At 50.6% G+C, this 19,243-nt stretch overlaps 1 protein-coding gene across 3 annotated transcripts in view; it reads right to left on the bottom strand.

Annotated features, from left to right (window-relative positions):
- NEURL4 (neuralized E3 ubiquitin protein ligase 4) overlaps positions 1-18,953 on the bottom strand; it is a 64,875-nt gene extending 45,922 nt beyond the window's left edge. Inside the window, exons 1-11 of one of the 3 annotated variants that reach the window (XM_060255347.1) lie at positions 18,740-18,953; positions 13,490-13,868; positions 11,162-11,227; positions 9,489-9,772; positions 8,332-8,443; positions 8,083-8,171; positions 7,886-7,991; positions 6,270-6,534; positions 4,163-4,344; positions 2,501-2,590; positions 2,127-2,285 (exon numbers count right to left, since the gene is read on the bottom strand). In XM_060255347.1, coding sequence (XP_060111330.1) covers positions 2,127-2,285; positions 2,501-2,590; positions 4,163-4,344; positions 6,270-6,534; positions 7,886-7,991; positions 8,083-8,171; positions 8,332-8,443; positions 9,489-9,772; positions 11,162-11,227; positions 13,490-13,868; positions 18,740-18,946 — 1,939 coding nt within the window. In that variant the 5' untranslated portion in view covers positions 18,947-18,953. The remainder of the gene's footprint in view (positions 1-2,126; positions 2,286-2,500; positions 2,591-4,162; positions 4,345-6,269; positions 6,535-7,885; positions 7,992-8,082; positions 8,172-8,331; positions 8,444-9,488; positions 9,773-11,161; positions 11,228-13,489; positions 13,869-18,739) is intronic. The other 2 variants (XM_060255348.1, XM_060255349.1) reach the window with 2 other exon arrangements.
- Positions 18,954-19,243: the final 290 nt, after the last annotated feature.

Raw genomic sequence — 19,243 nt, 5'->3', positions numbered from 1 at the left:
CCAACCCTCTGCACAATGCAGGAAACTCACAAACGCCTCCCCCTAAATTCACAGGATCCTCATTGCTGTCAGATGGCCATCTAGCCTCTGCTTAAGAACCTCTAAGGAAGGAAAGTCCACCACCTCCTGAGGAAGCTGAAAGGAAGGAAGGAATCCTAGAGTTGGAAAGGACCTCTAGGGCCATCTAGTCCAACCTGCTGCACCATGCAGGAAACTCACAAACACCTCCCCCTAAATTCACAGGATCTTCATCGCTGTCAGATGGCCATCTAGCCTCTGTTGAAAAACCTCCAAGGCAGGAGAGCCCACCGCATTCCTGAGACTTCATCAGGCATTCTTTGCAGTCCAAAGAAAAAGGAACACCTAATTTTTTTTAAAAAATCCCCTAGCTGCAGCGGAGCTTTGTAGGGCCCCAAGGTGTGCAGCCTTCAGCGGTGAAGCCTCCACTCATGCAGGGAGAATACAGACACATCCTGCTATTTTTTATGAAAGAACCAGAGGGTTTTTTTTAAAAGCTGGAGTCAGGGTTCCTGCATAAAGCCCAGGTGGACAGCACAGTCCAGCAAGGAGCGCAGTCAGACTTGCAAACACATTAAGTACCTGCTCATTACCCCACAATGGGCCCCCCTGTCCTAGCAAACAACACACCAATCTGGCCAGTCCCCTCATGAAGCTGCCTTCCACTGAATCTGACCTTTGGCCCACCCAAGTCAGTCTTGTCTACTCAGACTGTCAGCAGCTCTCCAGGGCCTTAGGGAGAGGAAAGTCTTTCCTGAGAGGGGACAGGATCACCATCTTCAAGTACTTGAAGGGCTGTCATCTAGAGGATGGTGCAGAGTTTGTTTCCTGTGGCCTCAGAAGGTAGGACCAGAACCAGTGGGTTGAAATTAAATCTAAATAGTTTGCAGCTCAACATTAGGAAGAACCTCCTGACCATTAGAGCGGTTCCTCAGTGGAAAAGGCTTTCTTGGGAGGTGGTGGGCTCTCCTTCCTCGGAGGTTTTTAAACAGAGGCTAGATGGCCATCTGACAGCAATCCTGTGAATTTAGGGGGAAGTATTTGTGAGTTTCCTGCACAGTGCAGGGGATTGGACTAGATGACCCTGGGGGTTCCTTCCAACTCTATGATTCTGTTACCTACTATAAACATATGAAGCTGCCTTACACTGAATCAGACCCTGGGTCCATCAAAGTCAGTCTTGTCTACTCAGACTGGCAGCGGCTCTCCAGGGTCTCCAGCTGAGGTTTTTCACACCTATTTGCCTAAACCCTTTTGAGTTGGAGATGCTGGGAATTGAACCTGGGACCTTCTGCTTACCAAGCAGATGCTCTACCACTGAGTCCTTCCCTAACACTTAATAAGCTGCCATATACTCAATCAGACTCTCGGTCCATCAAAGTCAATCTTGTCTACTCAGACTGGCAGCGGCTCTCCAGGGTCTCCAGCTGATGTTTTTCACACCTGTTTGCCTGGACCCTTTTTAGTTGGAGATGCCATGGATTGAACCTGGGACCTTCTGCTTACCAAGCAGAGGCTCAACCATTGGTCCACCATCCCTCCTCAAATAGTTCTTCTGCTGCACCTCTATTAACATATGATGCTGCCTTATACTGAATCAGACTCTGGGTCCATCCAAGTCAGTCTTGTCTACTCAGACTGGCAGTGGCTCTCCAGGGTCTCCAGCGGAGGTTTTTCACGCCTATTTCCCTGGACCCTTTTGAGTTGGAGATGCCAGGGATTGAGTTGGAGATGCCAGGGACCTTCTGCTTACCAAGCAGATGCTCTGCCACTGAGCCACCGTCCCTCCCCTATTAGATCCCTTAACCAGAGACTGCAGAGCTTGAAGTTCAGACCTCCTGCAGGCCAAGCAGAGGCTCTCCCACTAAGCCATGGCCCCTCCTAAAAAGGATAAGATGTGAATATACGAAGCTGCCTTATACTGAATCAGACCCTCGGTCAATCAAAGACAATATGGCTTAATATAACTGGCAGAGGCTCTCCAGGTAGAGGCCTTACACATCACCTCCTGCTCCATCCTTTCCGCAGGAGATGCTGCTGGGGATTGGACCGGGGACCTCCTGCAGCCCAATCGGATGCTCTGCCCCTGAGCCACAGCCTCTCCTCACCTGTGTCATCAGCGATGGTCGCCTGGGCCGCCTGCCCATACAGGTCCACCACAGCGTAGATGTTTGGTGGGACATTCCACGCCGCAGGTCCCTGGGCCACCCCGTTGACGAAGAAGTGCAGCGTCCCATCCTCTTTGCGCACGACGCCCACTGTGTCACCTGCCTGCGGAAGCGAAGAGGCATCCGTGAGGAGGAGGGACAGGGAGAAGCAAGCATCCAACGCCCAGGTAGAGGCTGTATTTGGAGCCTGCTCCGGGAATGTCTCCTGCAGGGCCCTCCTTGACTCAGCAGAGCGTCCTGCTGCAGCTCACTCCTAGGCACAGCACCGTCCCAAACCCTCATTGCTACGAGTCCGTGGCTGCCATCTCTCGCACTCGCCTTCAGGCGGTCCAGGTTGTGGCCGTATTCATCCAAGATGGTCGTTCCATTGTGCATCACCCCGTTCCCCGTCATCATCCACGTGCCTGCAGAAGATCAGCCAAAAAAACAGGGCAAGAGTCAGGCTGGAGAGACCAGGAGTCCCCCTGCTCCACACTTGAGCACCTGCACAGCTGGAGCAAAGAGATGGTCATCGGGACAGGCATAGAGAAGTGGGGATCTTGGCGATGACAAGGAGGAAACGGGGACAGAGAGTTCTAAAGGGGTCAGCGGTGTAGGAAGAAGAAGATACTGGATTTATATCCTGCCCTGAGTCTCAGAGCAGTCACAATCTCCTTTACCTCCCCACCCCTCACAACGGACACCCTGTGAGGTAAGTGGGGCTGAGAGAGCTCTAATAGCAGCTGCCCTTTCAAGGACAGCTCTGTGAGAGCTATGGCTGACCCAAGGCCATTCCCAGCAGCTGCAAGCAGAGGAGTGGGGAATCAAACCCGGTTCTCCCAGATAAGAGTCCGCACATTTAACCACTACACCAAACTGGCTCTCTGAAAACTGGCAGGTTTCCAAAGCTGTGACAGACAACAGATGGTTAATGTTTTAAGCTGGTCTGAGAACCTTGAGTGACAGGGGATTCAAAAGGAATTCTACAGGTTGAGAGCACCAGTTAGAAGTGGCAGTTAAGAAATGACAGTGGACGAGGAAGGGAGGTAGGTTGAGAGGATCAAGAAGGATCCCCATTCATGCCTGAGGAAAATAGCTCCTAATAAAGGGTGGGGGGAGTTAATCTCTACCAAGTCTGAGGGAAATAACCCTTCATAAAAAGAGGTGATCCCAGTCAAGTGTACAAGAAAGGATACTGCAACTTGTGTGAATGTTCCTGCCTTCACCAACTTAAGTGTCTGTGAGACAAAGAAGCCTACGCTTGTTTATGGAAGCAGAAACTGCCAAGAAATCTCTCTCCTCAATGTTTAAAAGACCTATCTGTACAATTAAACAGCTGCTTGTTTGTGACAAGCTATCTATTGTAGCTATTAATATAAATACTTCTGTTTATATATCTGTACCTCATTCCTGTTGCCTTTTTACCTACTAAGTCCTAAACCTGATGCCTACCTGACCATTTCCCCTCATAAGTAAAATAAAAGTTTGTTAGTGTTGAATTTCTCATGCTCCATTTTTAAACAAAAACAAAAGCATGATTTTAGTTGTTCCCTCAGATCCCTAGACTGGGTCTATGGCATATACCTCTGTCTGCAGCATATACCTATAGATATTTAAACAACTGGGTGGGACAGACTGAAAAACAAAGAAGAAAAGGGTCTGCACAGCCAAGAAGGTGAAGGGATCCTGGGAGGAACCGTCATATTTGGTGGCAGCCTTGTGACCCTAAAATAAAAAATTAACCATTTACAGTTCGTCACAGAAGCCATTCAGGATTGTCCTAAGACCACAAAGTTACTGCAGCGACTGTGGGACAACCACAACCGAGACCACACAACAAAGATCTGCCAACACGTTTGCTCCCCTTCTGTCAGATACTGACCCCAGAAAGTGCAGTTAAGCAAATCGCTCCACAAATAGTCCTGTTGGTTTAAAACAACAGCATTCGAAGAGGCACTTATTTCCCACCAGGAGATGACTTTGAGGAGAGGTCTCACCTGATCGCAAGTTGGTCATGGTGGAAGGCAGCTGCAGGTAGGTGGGGTTGTGGGTGGTGACACCAATCTCAATGGAGCCTGCCCATTTGTCCACCATCTTGTCAATGCGCACCTGGAAGACTTCACCATTGCGTAGCGGCCGGTTGCTCAAGACCACTCCGTGGTTGAAATCATCTGTGGCACTGCTCGAGTAGGAGAGACATGAGAGCACCGTTACTGTGAGTGATGGGGAGTGCTGTCTGTATATGGACCCGTCAAACAGAACTACCTCAGGACTGAAATACACAGACTGGAACGATGAGCGCACAGGCCCTCCAAATAGCACGTATCATACAGAAGAGGCTAAATGTCAGAAATGTCTCATTGAAGTTATTAACGTCTTATATTTACTAACCCTATGCCTGAATAAAATATTGTACCACTAACACCTGTGCCCTGCAAGAGAAGGAGGAGGGGTGGGAACGGAGGCGCCAGGGCCCTAGAGGCCAGCACGGCCTTTGAAGTGCAAAAGCACCAAGCTCGCCTCTCTGGCGCCTCCCGAGCAAAGCAAGGACATCACCAGGGGGGAGAGACCGGCCGTCACCGGCAACAGATAAGCGGGCGTGTGAAGAAGTTACTTGCAGGGCCAAATGTATTTTGTTATGATAATTAGTTTAAAGCCCAGTCCTTTGAAGTGTATGTATAAATGCCAAGAGGTGAAGCTAACCGTTAGTTTAAATGCTTCTTAGTAGAGAGTAACATTGCTGTAATCAATAAATGAAAACTTAGTTTTGAAACAAAGACAAGTCTGATCATTTTGAAACGTCAATGAACCCTTTGCTGACACTAAAAACCTGTGTGCCACCCTCTCTGCAAACTTCCCCCTGACATTGGCCAAGCTGTTGTGCTGTCATGGAATGCTCGCAAACATTCCGACCAAAGTGAAAGGGTGAGCGGCACAGCGGCTTCTGCAAGGGCAGCAAAACTTAAATTTGGCCGGCAGAGCACCTCGTACACGACCTGTGCCAACAGGAGATATTTCCTGCTGGCAGAAAGGGAGAGAAAGAAAAGAGGCTAGGCTAAGAGAAGGTAGGGGGGCAAGAAACGCCTTAGACTAAGTCAGACTTTGGTCCCCTCAAGGGCTGAACATGTTTAGACTGCCAGCAGCTCTCCAAGGCCTCATGCACAGAGGTCTTTCCCATCCCCTGTTCCTTTTAACTTGTGAAAAGGCGAAACGATTTTGGCAAATGGCTCAGCAAGAGATTTCGAAAATTTTGGGATATAATGTTAAGAAGGCGCCAGACTTTTTTTTCTTTTTTGCTGGGATTACAAATGGAAACATTTCCAAAACAAGGTAGAACAATGATATGGTACCTGCTTTCAGCTGCACGGACATTATATGCACAAATGTGGAAGCAAGACAAAATACCAGAAAGCTGGGAGTGGGCATTCAAAGATATGCACTGGAGTGAAATGGACAAGCTTACAAGAATCTTAAAAGAACAAGATTTAGAGAAGTTTAAAAATGAATGGAGAAAATTTCAAAAGTACATTGAAAAACAATGGAACGTTAAGGGACGTTTGGTATTTTTGACAATGGATAATCTCAAAAACTTTATATGAGTTAAGAAAAGTCTGAGATTATTGGATTCTATATTTTTTGTTTCTTTGTGGAGGACTAAAAAGGATTATTATTAAATTGGATTACAAATATGGTGTTATTTTTCTTCTTTAATGTCTTTTTTATGGAAAAAGATTCTTTAATAGGTAGAATTTACCTTCTAACAATTAAAGAAAATAGCAATAAGGGACAGTTTATAAAAGGGGTAAAATTTGCACTGCCAGGGATCACGGAAAGGAGGGAGGGGTAGAGAAAATGTAATGTATTTGTTTTAATTTTTAATAACCAATGATTATAGGAAATCACAATATATTACATTATAATAAAATTGTTTTTACACAAAAAACTGGAGATGTTGAGGATTGGGCCCTGCTTCATGAAAAGCAGAAGCTATGCCAGTGAACCGTGGCCCTTCTCCTCCCCCGATCCAGAGTGCAGTTTAGGGATCAAGGGCTGCCGAGTCTTCAACACAAGACATTTCTATTAGCTGAAGACCTCGATACGTACTGGGGCCGTAGAGCGGTCCGTCCCTCGTTGATGATGGCGGCCTTCTGCCCGCAGTTGGGGTGGAACAGCAGGCGCTCTGGCTCTGGTTCATTCCCGGCGTCGATGGCGCGGCGTCCCACATCTGGCGAGAGGGCCCTCATGATGGCATTGTTACGCCGCAGCCGGTCGCTATGGTTATGGTTGTGCACAATGGTGACCTTCACAGCCATTCCGTAAAGGTCCACCACACCATAAACCACCAGGGGAGTCAGGTTGGTGGCCACGCCTGGGAGAAAGGGGAAGGGAGCAGACAGTTACTCGTCTCTGCCAGTGGGCAAAAGAACACCTGCGTGGCACAAAGGCACCAACGGGACACGCAAGGTCTGCGGATTCCTGTCCCCTTCCAAGTGTTGCTTGTCGTGGCTTCCAGCCTATATCATGTTCATCCTTCATTACAAGGATCACAATTTTGTCCTCCATTTGTAAGAGCAGCCTCATTGGATCACACCAGTGGTCCGTCTAGTCCAGTATCCTGTCTCACAACAACAGGGCAGAGAGGCTGAGGCCTTAACAAGAACATCAGAAGAGCCCTTCTGGACCAGACCAGCGGTCCATCTAGTCCGGTGTCCTGTCTCACACAGTATCCAACCAGACACATAAGAACATAAGAGAAGCCATGTTGGATCAGGCCAATGGCCCATGCAGTCCAACACAACACTCTGAGTCACATAAGAACATAAGAGAAGCCATGCTGGATCAGGCCAATGGCCCATCCAGTCCAACACTCTGTGTCACATAAGAACATAAGAGAAACCCTGTTGGATCAGGCCAACAGCCCATGCAGTCCAACACTCTGTGTCACATAAGAACATAAGAGAAGCCAGGTTGGATCAGGCCAACGGCCCATGCAGTCCAACACTCTGAGTCACATAAGAGAAGCCATGTTGGATCCGGCCAAAGGCCCATCCAGTCCAACACTATGAGTCACATAAGAACATAAGAGAAGCCAGGTTGGATCAGGCCAATGGCCCCTCCAGTCCGACACTCTGTGTCACATAAGAACATAAGAGAAGCCATGTTGGATCAGGCCAATGGCCCATCCAGTCCAACACTCTGTTTCACATAAGAACATAAGAGAAGCCCTGTTGGATCAGGCCAATGGCCCATCCAGTCCAACACTCTGTGTCACATAAGAACATAAGAGAAGCCATGTTGGATCAGGCCAGTGGCCCCTCCAGTCCAACACTCTGTGTCACATAAGGACATAAGAGAAGCCCTGTTGGATCAGGCCAATGGCCCATCCAGTCCAACACTCTGTGTCACACAGCTAGTCCAGCATCCTGTCTCACAACAACAGGGCAGAAAGGCTGAGGCCTTCACTAGAACATCAGAAGAGCCCTGCTGGACCAGACCAGCGGTCCATCTAGTGCAGTGTTCTGTCTCACACAGTGTCCAACCAGTTCCTCGGGAGAGCAAATGGGCCAAGGACAGATGCCTCCCTCCATGCCTTGCTCCCTCACAGCCTCCTGCTTCTCCCCCTTGCCCGCCCACTCACTCTTTCGGGGCCCCGGCAGCATCTCTAGAGTCCTGCCAATCCCAGCTCAAAAGAAACCCCTGCGTTTTCCAGCCACACTGACCTTGATCGATACCGTTGATGTAAAAATGAAGGGCGTTGTTGGACTTCCGGGTGAGGCCGATGTGGTCTCCTTCCTGCGGAAGCAGAGAGGGAGGGTGAGCAGAATTCTGGGGAAACAAGAAAGGGAGAAGGACCCTGTTCTGGGGTGGGTGGTGGTTGGGGTGGAGAAGCACACACAAACGTGGAAGGCTTACACACCTGCAGCTCATCCAAGCTGAACTCACAGTATTCCCTTCGCGTCCCCTTGCCGTTGGTCAGGATGCCGCAACCGCTCATCATGATGGTTCCTTGGGGAGAGAACAGAAACGGGATCGAGGAGGCTCACCGGCAGCCAGCAGAAGTGAAGCTCGGTGTATCCTATGGAAGCCCAGCTGAAGTCCTTCCCGGCCCAGTCTCTGCACCACGGCTCCTGTCTCCCTGCCCTCCCCCTGCAGGCAGGTGCGTTACCTGAGCGCAAGTTAGTCATGGTGGCCGGGTATTCCAGGTTGTTAGGATTGTGTGTGGTCACACCGATTTCTATGGATCCCGACCATTTATCCACCAGCTTGTCAATTCGGATCTGGAAGAAGAGGCCAAGAATCTGTCTCCACCTGCTTCAAATACAAGATCCCCTTCCCCTGCCCCCAGCACCCAGCGCGGGAATCGGTTCTCTCTCTCTCTTGTTTCAGTTCACTGGCCTGTCTCTCCTCCTTCCTTGAGGCGCACAGGAGGACAGTCACCCTCCGCTGAGAATGGAAAAGCCAGTAATGATGCACAGGCTAAGCTCCCCTGCGAGAAACACCAGCTCTCACGACACAAAGGAACTTTTGACTATCATGCACAAGACAAGAAATCTGACGGGGTAAAATCATCTTGGGGGAAGAAGAGGAAGAGGAAGAAGGAAGAGGAAAAAGAGGAAGAAGAGGAAGAGGAGGAAAAAGAAGAGGAAGAAGAAGAAGAGGAAGAGGAAGAAGAAGGAGGAGGAAAAAGAAGAAGAAAGAAGACGACAACAACATTGGATTTATACCGTGCCCTATACTCTGAAACTCAGAACGGTCACAATCTCCTCTACCTCCCACACCCCCAACACACACAACAGACACCCTGTGAGGTGGGTGGGGCTGAAAGAGTTCTTGCAGCAGGTGCCCTTTCAGGGACAACTCCTGCGAGAGCTATGGCTAACCCAAGGCCATTCCAGCAGGTGCAAGTGGAGGAGAGGGGAACTGAACCCAGTTTTCCCAGATAAGAGTCTGTACACTTAACCACTACACCAAACTGGCTCTCACAATCTCCTTTCCCTTTCTCCCCCACAACAGACACCCTGTGTGGTGGGTGGGGCCGAGAGGGCTCTCACAGCAGCTGCCCTTTCAAGGACAACCTCTGCCAGAGCTCTGGCTGACCCAAGGCCATGCCAGCAGCTGCAAGTGGAGGAGTGGGGAATCAAACCCGGTTCTCCCAGATAAGAGAGCGCTGGCTGACCCAAGGCCATTCCAGCAGCTGCAAGTGGAGGAGTGGGGAATCAAACCCGGTTCTCCCAGCTAAGAGTCCGTGCACTTCACCACGACCCCAGACTGCCTTAACCGCAGCGCAGGGGAAGGAGGAGAACCCGCGCCTTCCTTGCTCACCTCGAACATCTCGTTGTCGCGCAGTGGGCGGTTGGTCATGACCACGCCGTTGTTGAACTCGTCCAAGGGGCGCCGCCGCTCCGCCGTCTTGTTGTTGTTGCTGAGCTTAATGAGGGTGCCGCACTTCTCGTGGAAGAGGAGGGCGTCGTTGGAGGTCATGGGCGGGGCCCCGCAGGGGGCGGAGTCCGAGGGCGGGCTGCCCAGGCTGACGTTCAACAGGTTCCCGTTGTAGGCTGACAAGATGGCGTTGCTCACCACTTCGGACAGCTCCATGCTGGAAAAGCCTGCGGGGAGGAAGGCCAGAGAGGAAGACTGATGGAATGGCACAGAAGCTCTTGGGCCAATGGGAAGGCTGGGCCCTCCCACCTCACACCCCACAATGCTCGGGAGCCTCAGGATTGCTAGAATCAGATCCAGCAGCATCTTAAAGACCACCAAGAGTTTGGGAGCATGCTCTCACTCCTTCAAGTCAGAAGCACGTCGCTTTCAAGAGAGAAAGCTCCTTTTGCCAGATGTCAACAGCTGGTACCCCAAAACTCTTGGCGGTTTCAAAGGTGCTACTGGACGCAAATTTAGCCGTTCTATTGCAGACCACCGCAGCCGTCCTCTGAAACTACCAGCAGGATTTTTAAGTTTCAGCCACCTTTTGCCCTGTCATGCGATGATGATGAAGAAGAAGATATTGAATTTATATCCTGCCCTCCACTCCGAATCTCAGAGCGGCTCACAATCTCCTTTCCCTTCCTCCCCCACACAAACACCCTGTGAGGTGGGTGGGGGCTGAGAGAGCTCTGACAGAAGCTGCCCTTTCAAGGACAGAGTCACAGAGCAGCTCACAATCTCCTTTATCTTCTCCCCCCACAACAGACACCCTGTGAGGTAGGTGGGGCTGAGAGAGCTCTCCCAGAACTGCCCTTTCAAGGACAGAGTCTCAGAGCAGCCTACAATCTCCTTTATCTTCTTTCCCCACAACAGACACCCTGTGAGGTAGGTGGGGCTGAGAGAGCTCTCCCGGAAGCTGCCCTTTCAAGGACAGAGTCTCAGAGCGGCCTAGAATCTCCTTTCCTTTCCTCCCCCACAAGAGACACCCTGTGAAGTGAGTCGGGCTGAGAGAGCTCTCCCAGAACTGCCCTTTCAAGGACAGAGTCTCAGAGCTGCCTACAATCTCCTTTATCTTCTCCCCCCACAACAGACACCCTGTGAGGTAAGTGTGGCTGAGAAAGCTCTCCCAGAAGCTGCCCTTTCAAGGACAGAGTCTCAGAGCTGCCTACAATCTCCTCTATCTTCTCCCCCCACAACAGACACCCTGTGAGGTGGGTGGGGCTGAGAGGGCTCTCACAGCAGCTGCCCTTTCAAGGACAACCTTTGCCGGAGCTAATGGCTAACCCATTCCAGCAGCTGCAAGCGGAGAAGTGGGGAATCAAACCCGGTTCTCCCAGATAAGAGAGCTCTGGCTGACCCAAGGCCATTCCAGCAGCTGCAAGTGGAGGCATGGGGAATCAAACCTGGTTCTCCCAGATAAGAGTCTGCGCACTTACCGCTACACCAAACTGGCTATTGGATTTATAAGAGCAATATCAGAACCAGCAGTCTCGCATGTGTGCAGCACCACCCTGGTCTCTTCAGATCCCCCACTTGGTTTCCGGGGGACCAGGACAAGAAGGAATGCTTACCATTCTCGGACTCCAGACTGTTGGGAAACGTATCAGGCCGGTTCTGATTGCACGGGAGGTCCAGCACTGCAAAGGCAGCAGAGAAAGAAGTAAGCATCCCATCAAGACAACCAAGCAGGATCACCCGTCCCCAGACCCAGCCTAACAGGTCCCTCCTCCACAACTCCACACACACAACGGCACATTGTCTACCTGTCCCGTCCCACAACAAGTCAACCCCCCCACAACCCATGGCTGTCACAAGCAGAAGGTCCCTCCACACACACTCAAGAGCTCTGGCTGATGTCAATCATAGGCTCCCAGAGGAAGCAGGCACACCCAATCCATCCCCCGCCCCCAGCATCACCAGCCCACATCGCCCGATCCCAGATCTAGAGATCAGGCTGGCTCAGCAAAAGCCTCCCAGCGAGTCCTCGCAAAATTAACACGGTGTGGAGAGACTCTGCTGCATCCCTCAACGCCCCCTATGTCAGGGCACTGAGGAAAGGGGGAGATATTCCCCCACACCTCAACATCAAACAGAGGAAGCAAGAGGCCTCCTGCCCCAAACTAGAGAGGGGAAAATTTGGGAACTTTGAAGCCACATTGGGAAAAATAGAATTATTTCTATAAAAAAAAAACTGATTCGATATCAGACAATGCATCATTTAGCAACTTGGCATATAAAATAGTACTATTCGGTATATTCACAGAACCTAGAAGCATATGCGTCTTCGTTTTCTATAAGACTCCCCCCTACTTAAGAAAGAGAATGACCGAGAGAGAGATCTTGGGGTCGTGGTAGAGAACTCACTGAAAATGTCAAGACAGTGTGCGATGGCAATAAAAAGAGGCCAACGCCATGCTGGGAATTATTTTTTTTTCCAAAAATTTAAAAATTTTATTAAGATTCTAGGGAGGGTATTCATCTTGATCGTGGCTATTCTCCCTAAAAGGGAGATTTGTAGATCTCTCCATTTCTCCAGATCTGCTTCTATTTCCTTAATAATCTTCTCGTAATTATCTCGATAGAGAGATTTCAGATCGTTTGTTAAATGAACCCCTAAGTATTTAATTCTTTTTTCGTATTTAAATCCAAATTTGGCCTCTAATTGTATTATTTGTTCTTTATTCATGTTTTTGGTTAGGAATTTAGTTTTTTGCGTATTAACTTTAAAACCGGAAACTTCTCCAAATTGTTGTAGCCTTGTTTTCAATTTATCAATAGAGTGGATAGGATCTTCTAGGATGAACAGCAAATCATCTGCAAGCGCCTGAATTTTAAATTCTTCATTTTTTATTTTCAAGCCCCTAATTTCAGTGTCGTCTCTTATCTTCTTAATCAAAAATTAGAGAGAAAATTCAGGAATCGGCTATAATTCCAACATCTTGGAGGGAGGCATTGATATCTTTAATCCATAAAGAAGGAACGGAACCGACAGATATAAAAAATTATAGACCAATCTCTCTCCTAAATGCAGATTATAAAATCTTCGCGACGATACTGACTAACAGATTTAAAAAAGTTATAACAAATATAGTACAGGAAGATCAAACTGGATTCATACCGGGAAGAATGATGCGGCAAAATTTGAGGTACTTTCTGAATATCCTAGAGTGCCATGCTGGGAATTCTTAGGAAGAGAACTGAAAACAAATCAGCCAGTATCCTAATGCCCCTGTATAAATCGATGGTGCAGTCTGATTTGGAGTACTTTTAACCTTTTTCATAAGGAAAGTGTTCCAAACCTTTAATCATTCTAGTTGCCCTTTCCTGCACTTTTTCCAATGCTATAATATTCTTTTTGAGGTGCGGTGACCAGAATTGTACATATTATTCCAGATGAGTGTGGGGTAGCGGAGAGAGCGGCGGACTAGGGCCCTTGGTGACCCGGGTTTGAATCTCTCCTTCTACTTCAGAAGCTCCCTGGGTGATATTTGGCCCATCCCAACCTCTCAGTCTGGCCTGCCTCGCAGGGCTGTTGTTGAGAGAGATTGGAGGAAGGGAGAACAGTGTTGTGAGCTGCACGGAATCTCGACGGGGGAGGAAAGGGTTGCAAATTCATCATGGCTAAGTAAGGATTTGAACCTTTGGCTCTTACGTTGTAGTGCGGTGCTCTAACCTCTTGCCACGGCACACCGTTGCGGCTTTTAAAACATGACGTGTTTCGTATCTGCCAACTGTCCTTGGAGCCCAAACCTTTACGTGCCGACTAACTTCCCCAAGAACAAGGAAGGATGACCAGGAATTGGGACCCCAGGGGGAAGGGCCAAGGAGCAAGAGGGGGATTTCAACTGACACCCACACACAACTCCACCCATTTCTCTGGCTGCTCACAAAAAAGGTACCTTTGTCGTGAGGCACGCCTTCCTCCGCCTCATCCGCATCGCTCGGCACCACGGTGATCTGGGTGCACTTGCCATACAGATCGACGACTGCCCAGACCCGGTGGGGGATGCCGGTTGCTGCCACGCCGCAGTCCTGGCCGTTGACCCAAAGCCGCAGCTCCCCATTGGCTGTGCGCTGGATGCCCACCCGATCGCCCTCGCCAAGCTGGTCCAGGTCTTGCCCGTACTCCTCCAAGATGGACCGCCCGTCCCGCAGCACCGAGCAGCCGGAGATGATCCACGAGCCCCCCTTCAGGCCTGTGGCGCTGCTGGGGAAGTCCAGGAGGTTGGGATCCAAGGCTGTGACCCCAATCTCAATGGAGCCACTCCAGGAATTCACCTGTGGGGAAAGGGCAGCATGGAAGGTCAGCAGAGACACACCAACTGTACCTCCAACCGCAGGGGGACGTTACAATATTCTTGCACACGCAGTTCCTTGCCCAGCTCCGCAAGATGACACTATTCTGGCTGGTCTTTAACTGATCTGGAATGACTGATAAGGTAGTACAGAACGCCATCTAAAATGGAACAATGTCAACCGATATTAGCGCCAGATTGTCATGGAATCACAAAACCATAGAGTTGGAAGGGACCTCCAGGATCATCTAGTCCAACCCCCTGCACAATGCAGGAAACTCACAAATACCTCCCCCTAAATTCACAGGATCCACATTGCTGTCAGATGGCCATCTAGCCTCTGTTTAAGAACTTCCAAGGAAGGAGAGCCCGCCACCTCCCGAAGAATCCTAGAGTTGGAAGGGACCTCCAGGGTCATCTAGTCCAACCCCTGCACAATGCAGGAAACTCACAAACACCTCCCCCTAAATTCACAGGATCCTCATTGCTGTCAGATGGCCATCTAGCCTGTCTTTAAAAACCTCCAAGGAAGGAGAGCCCACCACCTCCCAAGGAGGAAGCCTGTTCCACTGAGGAATCACTCTAACGGTCAGGAAGCTCTTCCTAATGTTGAGCCAGAAGCTCTTCTGATTTAATTTCCACCCATTGTATCATAGAATCATAGAATTGGAAGGGGCCTCTAGGGTCATCTAGTCCAACCCCCTGCACAAGACAGGAAACTCACAAACACCTCCCTCTAAATTCACAGGATCTTCATTGCTGTCAGATGGCCATCCAGCATCTTTCAAAACCTCCAAGGAAGGGGAGCCCACCACCTCCCAAGGAGGAAGCCTGTTCCACTGAGGAATCACTCTAACGGTCAGGAAGCTCTTCCTCATGTTGAGTCAGAAACTCTTTTGATTTAATTTCAACCCCTTGGTTCTGGTCCTACCTTCCAGGGCCACAGAAAACAATTCCACCCCATCCTCTGTATGACAGCCCTTCAAATACTTGAAGGTGGTGATGTGATCACCTCTCAGCCGCCTCCTCTCCAGGCTAAACATCCCCACATTTGACTCATGTTCAGCGTATGATCCACTAAGACCCCGAGATCCTTTTCACACAGACATACTACTGTCTTAGCTGTTTTAATTGTTTAATTTATTATGCAAGTAATGCATATCATTTGATTTTACTGGTTGTGAGTCACCCTGAGCCTGCTTCGGCGGGGAGGGCGGGATAGAAATCCAATAAACTTCAACTTAGAAGACAGGTTTCTAATTAATTATGAAGATGCACTGGAGCTCAAACCAGCTTCAGACCTGCCTCCTGGCCCCCCAAAAATAAGCTGGAGCTGGTGGTAGTTACTTCTCAGATAGTACTTTCCACATGCCCAGAGATACTTTTCACTTCCCATCTTCCTGGGAAGACCTTTGGAAGCAGAGAAAAACAGAGTGCTGGTCCACACAATGCAAGTCAATGCAAGTCACACAATGCTAGGGGAGGGATGGTGGCTCAGTGGTAGAGCATCTGCTTGGTAAGCAGAAGGTCCCAGGTTCAATCCCCGGCATCTCCAACTAAAAGGGCCCAGGCACCTTAGCTTGAGACCCTGGAGAGCTGCTGCCAGTCTGAGTAGACAATACTGACTTTGATGGACCGAGGGTCTGATTCAGTATAAGGCAGCTTCATAGGTTCAAGTCTCCAAGATGGAAGCTTCTTTCATAAAGCCCCTGTGGAGAAACAGCCCCACAGCCGACACACCAGAGATGGGTCCAGCTCTCTCCGTTATCAACAGGGCTTGCTTTCATTCCAACCCCCCACCCACCCCCTCCAAAGCAATCTTCGTAAATTATGAGCTATCCAGGAGTATTAAAACCTGGCCACAATTTGCAGAGATGAGATAGGATAAAGAAGACGACTGCAGGTTTATACCCCGCCTTCTATCAGAATGAGAGACTCAGAGCGGCTTACAGTCTCCTATATCTTCTCCCTCCACAACAGACACCCTGCGAGGTGGGTGGAGCTGAGAGGGCTCTCACACCAGCTGCCCTTTCAAGGACAACTCCTGCAAGAGCTATGGCTGACCCAAGGCCGTTCCAGCAGCTGCAAGTGGAGCGGTATGTTGCTAAGTGGTCCAGAAATACCCATTTCCTAGAAGCTTAAGCACATGCAAAGTCCGGCAGGATCAGGCCCCTGTGGACCCCTCAAGTCACAGGAGCGTAATATGCTGCCTTCTACCATGCCAGACCCTTGGTCTGCAGAGCTCTCAAGCAGAGAAAAGGCCTTCCCAGCGTCAGCCCCCTGAGAGCCTTTACAAGAATTGCTGGGAACTGAAGCTGGGACTGTCATGCATGCAACACAGGAACTCTGCTACCGAGCTGCAGCCTCTACAGGTCTATTCATCTACATTGCTTAGACTCCACTTTTCTCACTGACGCTCAGAGATTACAAAGAGTAAGTCAAATAGTGGAAGAAGAAGAAGAATTGCAGATTTATACTCCCACCCTTCTCTCTGGATCAGAGACTCAGAGCAGCTTACAATCTCCTATATCTTCTCCCCCCACAACAGACACCCTCTGAGGTGGGTGGGGCTGAGAGGGCTTTCACAGCAGCTGCCCTTTCAAGGACAACCTCTGCCAGGGCTATGGCTGACCCAAGGCCATTCCAGCAGCTGCAAGTGGAGGAGTGGGGAATCAAACCCGGTTCTCCTAGATAAGAGAGCTATGGCTGACCCAAGGCCATTCCAGCAGGTGCAAGTGGAGGATTGGGGAACCAAACCCGGTTCTCCCAGATAAGAGAGCTCTGGCTGACCCAGGGCCATTCCAGCAGGTGCAAGTGGAGGAGCGGGGAATAAAGCCTGGTTCTCCCAGATAAGAGTCCGCACACTTAACCACTACACCAAACTGGCTCTCTGCTTAACATTCAGAAGGTCCAATTCCTGGCAACATCTCCAGTTCACAGGACCAGGCAGGAGGTGATGGGAGAGACCTCTAGAGGTCTAAGACCCTGGAGAGCTCCCACTGGTCAGAGTACAGATCTTGATGGACAAAGGATCTATTTGGGAAGCGGTAACAGCACAGCGGAAGAGCCTCTGCTTGGCATGTAGAAGATCTCAAGTTTAATCCCCAGCATCTCCAGTTAAAAGGACAAGGCTTGGGGGGGGGGGCACAGTGGAAGGGCTTTTAGCCCCACTGGTGGACATCTTGATGGCACATGGGGGGGTTTTGGCCACTGTGTCACAGAGGCCATTGGCCTCATCCAACAGGGCTTCTCTTATGTTCTTAAGGCAGAATGTGATGTGAAAGACCTCAGCCTGAGACCCTGGAGAGCCACTGTCAGTCTGAGTAGACAAGACTGACTTAAGGGAAGGGAGGGTGGCTCAGGGGTAGAGCATCTGCTGGGTAAGCAGAAGGTCCCAGGTTCAATCCCCGGCATCTCCAACTAAAAAGGGTCCAGGCAAATAGGTGTGAAAAACCTCAGCTGGAGCCGCTGGAAAGCCGCTGCCAGTCTGAGTAGACAAGACTGACTTTGATGGACCAAGGGTCTGATTCAGTATAAGGCTGCTTCATATGTTTATATGTTCACAAGGAACGAAGGCAACTTTAAGGGAGGGATGGTGGCTCAGTGGTAGAGCATCTGCTTGGTAAGCAGACGGTCCCAGGTTCTATCCCCGGCATCTCCAACTAAAAAGGGTCCAGGCAAGGAGGTATGAAAAACCTCAGCTGGAGAGCCATGAATGGGGCTGTGGCTCAGTGGCAGAGCATCTGCTTGGGAAGCAGTAGGTCCCAGTTTCAATCCCCGGCATCTCCAACTAAAATGTTTGGGTTTGATCCAGTAGAAGGCAGCTTCATGTGTTCAAACACAATCCACAGGAGGAGAGCTCCCCCAAGCACCATCAGGGCTGGGCTACAGAAATCGGAAAACAGATGAAATCTCAAGCAGAAAGCTGGAAACAAAACATCAGCATTGAAACAGGAGATGGCAATCGTGTGGTTATTATCATTATTATGATTATTATTATGACGCTTTCTCAAAAAGCAGTACAGCATGCATTTCTCTTACATGGTTAAAACTGAAAAAAGCCAATTATAGGGAAGTTGCTTTTTTTTTTTTTAGCAGAATTAGCCTTTTAAAAATGCAAGGCAGCACAGCCCCGTTTTCCCTTACATTGTTCAAATTTAAGAAATTTATGTTGTTCAAATTGGGGGAGGGACGGTGGCTCAGTGGTAGAGCCTCTGCTTCAATTCCTGGCATCTCCAACTAAAAAGGGTCCAGGCAAGTAGGCGTGAAAAACCTCAGCTTGAGACCCTGGAGAGCCACTGCTGGTCAGGGGAGGGACAGTGGCTCAGTGGTAGAGCATCTGCTTGGTAAGCAGAAGGTCCCAGGTTCGATCCCCGGCATCTCCAACTAAAAAGGGTCCAGGCAAGTGGGTGTGAAAAACCTCAGCTTGGGACCCTGGAGAGCCACTGCTGGTCAGGGGAGGGACGGTGGCTCAGTGGTAGAGCATCTGCCTGGTAAGCAGAAGGTCCCAGGTTCGATCCCCGGCATCTCCAACTAAAAAGGGTCCAGGCAAGTGGGTGTGAAAAACCTCAGCTTGAGACCCTGGAGAGCCACTGCTGGTCAGGGGAGGGACGGTGGCTCATTGGTAGAACATCTGCTTGGGAAGCAGAAGGTCCCAGGTTCAATCCCCGGCATCTCCAACTCAAAAGGGTCCAGGCAAATAGGTGTGAAAAACCTCAGCTTGGGACCCTGGAGAGCCGCTGCCAGTCTGAGCAGACAAGGCTGACTCGGATGGACCGAGGGGGGCCTGACTGTGTTTCAGACCCCCCCGCCGGAGCCGCGCCGCAGACCCTCCCCCCCCCCTTCCTCCCGCACCTTGCGGTCGATCCTGACGGTGAAGAGGGCTCCGGGGCCGAGGGGCTCCCTGCTGAGGACCAGCCCGTGGTTGAACTCCTGGCCGGGCTGCGAGCGAGCGGCGCTCCTCCCGCCCCGCGACAGCGTCACCAGCCGGCCCGTCCGCGGGTGCAGCAGCGGCAGCGGCGACGACGACGAGCCGCCCGAGCCCGGCTGCCCGCCCAGCATCCCGCCCGCCCCCCAGCCGAGCCCGGCCCCGGCCCTGGCCCCGGCCCGGCCTCTGCCTGCCTGCCTGCCTGCCCCACAGCGCCAAGCACGACCAGGCGCGACGGCCGGCCGCGCTTGACGGCAAGGGGGCATGCCGCCGCGCTTGACGGCAGAAGGGCAAGCGCCCGCCGAGGGAGGCGGCCCGCAGCGCTTTGCGGCAGAGCCGTGGCGGCTCGCTTTGCGGCCCTCCGGTGGCTCGGAGGGGACATTTTTCTTCTGGAGGGGGGGAAAAGCGAACCGCCAACGAGATGAAATGCT

Source organism: Heteronotia binoei, chromosome 15 (assembly GCF_032191835.1).
Source record: "Heteronotia binoei isolate CCM8104 ecotype False Entrance Well chromosome 15, APGP_CSIRO_Hbin_v1, whole genome shotgun sequence".
Classification (NCBI taxonomy): Eukaryota; Metazoa; Chordata; class Lepidosauria; order Squamata; family Gekkonidae; genus Heteronotia; species Heteronotia binoei.
The sequence above is the reverse complement of the archived record's forward strand: the minus strand, read 5'-3'. Positions and strand labels throughout refer to the sequence as shown.